General features: G+C 30.3%; 1 protein-coding gene across 1 annotated transcript; it reads left to right on the top strand.

Annotated features, from left to right (window-relative positions):
• The first annotated feature begins 1,162 nt into the window (after window positions 1–1,162).
• LOC114074376 lies at window positions 1,163–4,697 on the top strand. The gene is made up of 5 exons (XM_027912284.1): window positions 1,163–1,393; window positions 1,585–2,368; window positions 2,468–3,015; window positions 3,422–4,032; window positions 4,153–4,697. The coding sequence occupies exons 2-5, from the start codon at window positions 1,590–1,592 to the stop codon at window positions 4,486–4,488; spliced, it is 2,274 nt and encodes a 757-aa protein (XP_027768085.1). The 5' UTR covers window positions 1,163–1,393; window positions 1,585–1,589; the 3' UTR covers window positions 4,489–4,697.
• Window positions 4,698–8,552: the final 3,855 nt, after the last annotated feature.

Genomic DNA, 8,552 nt, shown 5'->3' with positions numbered 1-8,552 from the left:
CCACTTGTTTAGTTATTTCACATCAGATTTTTGCTAATTAAAGGGTATTTTTTAGTTTAAAAAATAGTTAAGGTTATTTTTAAACCAATAAGTGGAAAGAGGTCAATTTTAAAGCTACTCTGATACAAGGATATTTTTTAACTTTTTTCTTTTTTATAATCTTAATCTTTAAAGATCTATTGTTTAAATTTTAAACTTGACGTTTTTTAATTTAATATCTCTCTTTACCAAATCAAAATAAATTAAACCCTCCTTTAACAGCATACAATGATTAATTACAATTTATAACATTATTACAAGGTACTCATAAGTTTTTGCGATTGAAAAAGATTTTTGGTGCAAAGAAGTGAATAGTGAAAGTTAACGGTGATTTTTTTTCATTTTTGGGAGAGGAATGAGGATGTGAAAGAAGAAGGTGAAGTGGGGAATGAGAGACATGATTACAGTGTAAAGAAAATTGTAATTTTTTATATTATTTATTTTTAAATGTTTAATTTCTGATGTGTCTTTTGAAAAAGTTACTCTCTCGGTCTCATTTTATTGGCACCATTTTCGTTTTGGCTAGTCTCAAAAATAATGTTATATTTCTAATATGAAAAGTATTTAAAAATAAAATTTCTCTTTTTCTCTTATTGGTCCTACTTAATGTTAAAGATAACATTCCAATACAATTATGAGGAGAAACAAAAATGAGTCTATTTTTAAATATGACTATTTTTTGAAGGGCCGAATTGGTAAACATTTCAGAGTCTTCATTTATTTCTTAAACCCTGTGTCCTCATTTATTTCTTAAACCCTGTGTCCAGCCAAATATTATCACATAAAATATAACGAAACTAATAATAATTATAATGTGTTATTAATAATGACATGAAATTGCGTAAAAAGAATGTACTACACGCATACTCATCTGATGAGAAAAAGATTAAAATCTTATATTTCAATTAGTTTAAGGGTTGAATTAACAAAGTCATAAGTATAAGAATCCCAAGCAATGTCAATTACAAGGGTTACTGAGGTCATTCCGCATTTATAATTTTATCCAATGTTATCTCACCTTACCATCAATTCTTTAATCTAAAATACCCTTATAAGAAAAGGACAAAAACACAAGCAAAAAAAGGCCAAAAGAAGGGGAAAATAATGAAACTGGGATCTGCACACGTGACCCACCAAATATCCAAAATCCAAAAGAACCCCACAATTATTCCAGAATCTCAATAAATAAATTTAAAAAAACCCTTTCACCTCTCGAAACACATTCATCATAGTGCGGCCAAATATCCAATTCTCTTCAAATGATCCCTAAATTCCAATTCTCTTAATATTTCAGTTTTCGTTTAACATTTCTGCAGTAAGTTAGAATATTGAGAATTTGATTAATCCTCTGCAGGTAATTTCATGCCTTAAATCGTATATAATGTAGTAATAAATTTGATATGATAGAAAGAAAAAAAAAATTGACGTAGGGTTTCAAATTTGGGATTTCGAAAAACTTGATCTATAATATTCTCGCCAATATTGTATTGCATTTGTTGTAATTTTGATTGTGATTAAAATGGTAGTGTTTTTTGTTTTTTTCAGAAATCATGGAAAATGTACCTATTTTTATAAAGCACAATGGAGTATGGGAAAGTGACTATAGTTTTGTGAATTTTTCTGTGAATGGTGTTTTGATTACTTCTGGATGCAATTTTAAAGAATTAGTTTCCGTTATAGCGAATCAGCTTGAGAAGGATTTGGATACTAATTTGATAGATATCAAGTACATAGTGAAGGATGGATATCCACCCATGACGGTACACAGTGATATGAGTGTTAGAGTGTATATTGAACTGAAAAGGATGAATGCAGAATTCACAATGTATCCGCTTTGCGTAACGTTTAAGGATAAGTGTACTGCTAGAAGTTGTTCAAATGTGAACCTTGCTACTGTTTCATCTGATGGTATACAGAGTGAAAATAAACCTGATACATATTTGCCTGATGTCGTTGAGATGATAAGTCCTGTTCGTGGAACGGATTGCAATGGTATACAAGGTGATGATAAGGGTATAATGAACAACCAATTAGATACAGTTGAGATTATGAATTCTGTTCATGGGGAGGACTCTAATGGCGTACGAGGTGATGAGGAAGGTATAATAAACAACGTAGATATTGTTGAGCCGATAAGTTCTGTTCATGGGGAGGATTGGAATGGTATGCTCGATGATGATAGAGGTATAGTATTAATAGACAACCCACGGCATCAAGATGTTGTAGAGGGTCAATTGTACCTAGATAAAGAGACCATCGTCAATGTTATAAGGCATTATGCCATCCGAAATAACTTTCAGTTTAGAGTTGAAAGGTCGAGTAGCACCAGGTATTGCATGATACATATATTGTATATATTTTATCTCGAGTGCATTTGATGATTTCAAACTTAATATTGATAGTGTATATGTATATATATTACCAACAGTTATTGTCTTTTATGCCCGGAAGAAAATTGTTCCTGGTGTTTTAAGTCTTCAAGCCTGCACAAGTCAAAGCTTTTCAAAATAAGAATGTTCAATGATGTTCACACATGCTCGATAGAGGAAAGATTACAGTCACGTCTCTCTTCTGCGGGGATCATTGGAGGTATGATCAGGAACAAGTATGCTGACTCGGATTCTGTATATTCTCCAGCAGACATAATACGTGACATGAAAAAAGATTACGGTGTGGACTTGAGCTATATGAGGGCTTGGAGATCGAAGCAGAAGGCTCTTAAAATGTTGAGAGGGAACAAAATCGAATCATATGGTAAGCTGCCGAGCTACCTGCACATGTTGACACATACAAACCCTGGATCCATAGCGGAACTACAAAAATCAGAAGGTGGCTCCTTTTTGTATGTTTTTGTATCGTTGGATGCATCAATTAAGGGATGGAAATATTGCAAGCCTATTGTGATAGTTAATGCGAGTTTGCTAGAATCAGCACACAGGGGGACTTTAATCATGGCTTACACACAAGATGCAGCCGGTGAGTTAAAATAACAAATGAAAACATTTATAAATAATTGAAGTTGCACATTTGTTATATTCGAAAAATACCTAGGGTATACTTGTGTTATATAATCAATACATATGCAGTGTATATCATCTGTAAAAAAAAGAAGGGTAGCCCCTGCACTAAATCTCCTGCCATGCGCAGGGTCCGGAGAAGGGCCCAACCACAAGGGTCTATCGCATGCAGTCTTACCTTGCATTACTGCCGGAGGCTCTTCCCATTCTATATAAATCGTACATATGCAATAAAAAATTTCAATTCAAAAAATGGATTGTGTGGCTGCTATTAAACGTCATTGTTGCAATATTATACCTGTTGTGTATTTGACACTGTTGATTTAATATATGTTTATACAAGTAATATTAATTGACTTAAACAGGTAGAATATTTTTGCTCGCATACAGCGTGGTTGATTCGGAGAATGATGCATCTTGGAAGTGGTTCTTCGAAAGGTTCAGGGACGCTTATGGTGCTAGGGAAGGGATGTGCATAGTATCGGACATGCATGAAAGCATCTCAAAAGCGACTTCGATTGTGCATCCAGAAGTGCTTCACTGTATATGTATGTTCCATTTGTGGAACAACATAAAGACAAGGTACACAAAAATTCATACACCTGTCAAGGAACTGTTCTTCGCATCGGCCAGAGCATATACGATTGAAGAATTTGAGCGACATATGGTTGCGATAAATAATATCGATAAGAGGGTTGGAGAATGCTTGTTGGAGGTTGGATATCGTAGATGGTCAAGAGTGCATTCCAAAGTCAATGGGACCACGATTATGACTTCAAACATTGTGGAGTCGATGAATACAGTGAACCATTACGCAAGAGATCAACCAATACTGCATTTGCTGGAATACATGACGAAGTTGGTTCAAGATTGGCATTATGCGAACAAGATAAATGCATTAGAGACATCCACGAAGCTGGGCAAAAAATATGAAGATATCATGAAGGAAAATTACACTACATCTCAGAGGATGACGGTAAGATGCCATTACCATGTTTTTTTTTCCATTCCGAAAAATGAAATTGAAATACTTCATAAAAGTATGATACATAGTCTGTATGTAGTATATTACTGAGCATCTTTTTCCAAAATGTAGGTGAAGCCTTCCTCTGATTACGTATACACTGTCATTGACGATGAAAAACAATTTGAGGTGAACTTGAGAGAGAGAACCTGCACTTGCATAAGGTTTCAAATGGATGAAATGCCATGCCCACACGCTCTGGCAGTTATAACGTTCAAAAGCATGGATGCATATCAATATTGCTCTGTCTTCTACAACAAGGATCACTTGCTGAAAACGTATGACATATCTACGTATCCAGTTCCCGATGAAAGCATTTGGGACATTCCTAGAGAGGTCTTAGAAGAAGTAGTTCTACCACCAACGGGGAAGATTAGACCGGGGAGGCCAAAAAGGTTGAGAATCTAGTCATCGTTGAAGTCGTAAGCTAAGAGGAGAGAATTTTCACGCGGAGAGTGTGGACACAGGGTTACAACCAAAGCGGTACAACAATTTCTCGTGGAGAACTCAACACATTTGTTGGTTTTTCTCTTCTTTTCTTTTAATTTAATCATTGTCATTGTTCATGAATTACAATGAATTGTCTATGGAGCTTAATGATTAGTGTTTTTTTTTCATATCAGGGCATTCTTGGTTTGATATGAAATAATAAAATGTACTTGTAGCTGACAAAACTATTCTCAAAAGGTGTTATACATAAATATGATTCTTAATTTGGCGTCAGCGGACAACTATAACCTTTACTTTTGGGTGTGTACAAATAACACTTAAACTTGTATAAAATTGAATAAATGAACACATTCGTCCTACATGAAATCCTACATGCGTATTGTCATGTAGGACACGTGTGTTTACTTTTTCAATTTTACAGAAGTTTAAGTGTATCTTTTACACACTCAAAGTTGGAGGGCATAATTATCTTTTGAAGTTAAGGTCATGTTTATGCATTACGCCTTCTCAAAACATCCAGGAAAAACTACTCCTAACAGGCCTCAAAACATCAAGGAAAAACTACTCCTAACAGGCCTAGTTAAGGCTCATAATTGAATTACTTAACTCTTTTTGAGCATTTTAGTTCTTAGAAAAAGCATATCTAATATCAACATTACTGTAATACATGTTTAAGTATTAATAGGGAGAATAAATCTAGTACTAAAAAATGTACCTCTATGTATGTATTATCAATAAACATCTATTATTTTTCACTTTGAAAATGAATTTTTTTTTCATATATTTATAAAGAAACATGATCGAACATGCATTTAGAGAACGGAAATAAGAGAAATTAATAAAGCTAATGTAACTTCTATTATTGTCTTGGTGTAAACACCCGATACGGGTAAGTTTTACCCTTTCTTTACTCAACAATACGCATTCAACAATATGCATGATTGCTAAAGACGCGGAGAACAACCCTTTTTAAGTTTTATCCCTTTGAAATGTGCCTCCCTACTCAATCTAAGTAAGTATTTGGGCATGCGATACCATAACACAATATGGAATCGTGAGATGGAATTAATGGTTAGACATATGATTTTACGGTGATTTCATCTCATGATTTCATATCATGAGATATGATTTCATATTCTCCAAAAACTATGATATGAGAGTTTCATATCGTGATTTAAGATATTTTAATACAAAAATTGATTCACAAGTTTATATTTTGTTAAAACAATTCCACATTCATATCTATTAACCATTTATTTCATATGTAAATAAAACTTATAATCGCATCATTACTTTTTAAAATTTATTATTATTCTCACCGACATAAAATTTATCATTCTCACCATTATATAATCATTTTAACTCAAACCAACCGATTGTTGAGTAATCATTTTGTTCTCTTCATCTACTCCAATATATGATCTATTACTTCTACTGTTTTGTATTTAATACAACTCAAAGTAACAATGTTGGTTCATATTCTCGGTCACATGATCGAGAAATGCAAGTTCAACATGAGAAAATTGTCCGTACTATATGGGAGGATAATATTAAAGACTAATACACTACAATTTATGTTTAATTTTTTTTTATTAAATTAAAGTTGGGATAATGCATAAGTACCCTTAACCTATGACCGAAATCTCAGAGGCACCCCTAAACTTAACTAAGATCCTATCACCCTCTTGAACTCATTTTATTTGTATTTTTGTGCACCTTTTGTGTTGATGTGGCACCTTCAACCAAAGTTAGTTGTGTTTGTGCACGCTCGATCGCCATGTGTGTAAAAAAAATTAAAAATATTTTTTTAAAAAAAAAATAAAAATTAAATAATATTTCTTAATTTTTCAAAAAAATATTTCGTAATTTTAAAAAAAAAATTTAAAAGAATATTCTTATTTTTTATCTTGTATTTAAATTAAATTAATACACATTTTTTACCTTGTATCGAACTATTTTTTTTACTTATATTCATTTTTTTCTTTTATTTTTCTATTGAGTTTATTTTATTTGTCTTTCGTTTTGCTTTGATTTCAAATGTCTTGTATTTAAAATAAGTTAATTAATAACGGATATCAAAATAAGTGAAGAAAATCTAATATAACATATACATATTAAAACATTAAAATTAAATGACACTTTATAATTGTTTTTTAAATACATGCAATTTATTAAAAATAATTAAAAGTGACAAGATAATAAATTAATTGAAAATAATTTAGAAATTAAAATAAATATTTTAAAAATAAATAAATAAATAAATAAATAAATATAAGTTTTATCATCAATAAATATGTGCATTAACTAATTATAAAGTTACCAATTAAAAAATGGCACATGTCCAATTTGTGCACTCATCACTTGCCTTCAAGAGAGTGTGCACTCTCTCTATGACATGTCAGTGTTTGTGGTGTATTTATTCCATTTTGAATTAGTTTAGGGGAGTAATATGACTCTAGTTAAGTTTAAGTGTGTCTCTGAGATTTCGGTCATAGTTTAGGGGGTATTTATGCATTTTCCCATTAAAGTTAGAAGAAACAGTTACTTAAGTGGAGAACAAATAGCTTCGTAATAATTTAATATGCAATTTGATAAATTTTTGCTTATTTGGTAAGATCAAATAAAAGTTGGGGCTATTTAATAGTTTTACAACTTATGAAATTCTTATGTTTATAAGAAAATATACAACACAAAAATTTAATATCACATGTCCAAACAAAATTTTAATTTCATCTCATAATTTCATACTGTGATATCATATTATAATACTATATCGCATGACCAAACGGATCCTAAATCTCGAGCGAATATTTTGTTGGATTGTCTACTTCTTTAGACCTATATGTGGTTTAGCCTCAATCCCAAACAACTTGGCCAGCCTTTGCCTAAATAACTGGTCCAAATCTTTTTGTATATCCATGTTCAAAACAAAAAATTATGTCGTTCTTAGTGATAACATATTCCTTTCATTTCATATTAATTGAATTATCGAGAGATTTTTCATTATTTAAATTAATTTTTTATAGTTCAGTTTTCAAGACTATATTTAGGGTGTTCTTTCAATTTTACTAATATTGAAATTAGTGAATAATTAATCTTTAGTTATTTTAATCATAAATTTGATAATAATTAATAAGGGTAAAAATGAAAAACTATGTTCAATTTATGTTTTAATATACTTTTATTAAAATATACGAAACATCTCATAAATTCAATTAATATGAAATGGAGGGAGTATGTAATAAATCAGCAACCTCAATTAAACATTTGGATTTGTCATTTTGCATTTTTCGAAAGTCAATTTGACTAATTTTCAAAGTTAAAGATTGCATTTATTCATTATTTTAAATAATAAAATTAGATATTCAAAAACTATAGGAATAATGCATAAGTACCCTTCTAGCGTATCACCGAAATTCCAATGACACATCTAAACTTAATAAATATCCTATTACCCCCGTGAACTCATTTTATTCGTATTTTTGTACACCTTTTGTGCTGATTGGCACCTTCAACCACCCGAGTTAGTTTTTTTTTGTACACACTCGCCCGCCATGTGTATAAGTATATATTTTTTTTATTAAAAAACTTTTTTTTAAAAAATAAATATTTAATAAATATTTCTTAATTTTTTTAAAAATATTTTGTAATATTTTTAAAAAAATAATTTTTTAAAAAAAATATTCTTATTCTTTAAATAAGTTAAAACACATTTTTTTACTTTGTATAGAAACTATTTTTTTTTACTTACATTCATTTTTTCTCTTTTATATTTCTATTGAGTTTATTTTCTTTGTCTTTCGTTTTGATTTGATTTGAAATATCTTGTATTTAAAATAAATTAATTTTCAATGGATATCAAAAGAAGTGAAGAAAATCAAATAAAACGTAATCATATTAAAACATTTAAAGTAATGGACACTTTTAATTTTTTTTAAATACACACAATTTATTAAAAATAACTAAAAGTGAAAAGATAGTAAATTAATTGAAAAAAATTAAAGTGAAAGAATTAAATATAT

The sequence above is a fragment of the Solanum pennellii genome, chromosome 10 (assembly GCF_001406875.1).
Source record: "Solanum pennellii chromosome 10, SPENNV200".
NCBI classification, from domain to species: domain Eukaryota; kingdom Viridiplantae; phylum Streptophyta; class Magnoliopsida; order Solanales; family Solanaceae; genus Solanum; species Solanum pennellii.
The sequence above is the reverse complement of the archived record's forward strand: the minus strand, read 5'-3'. Positions and strand labels throughout refer to the sequence as shown.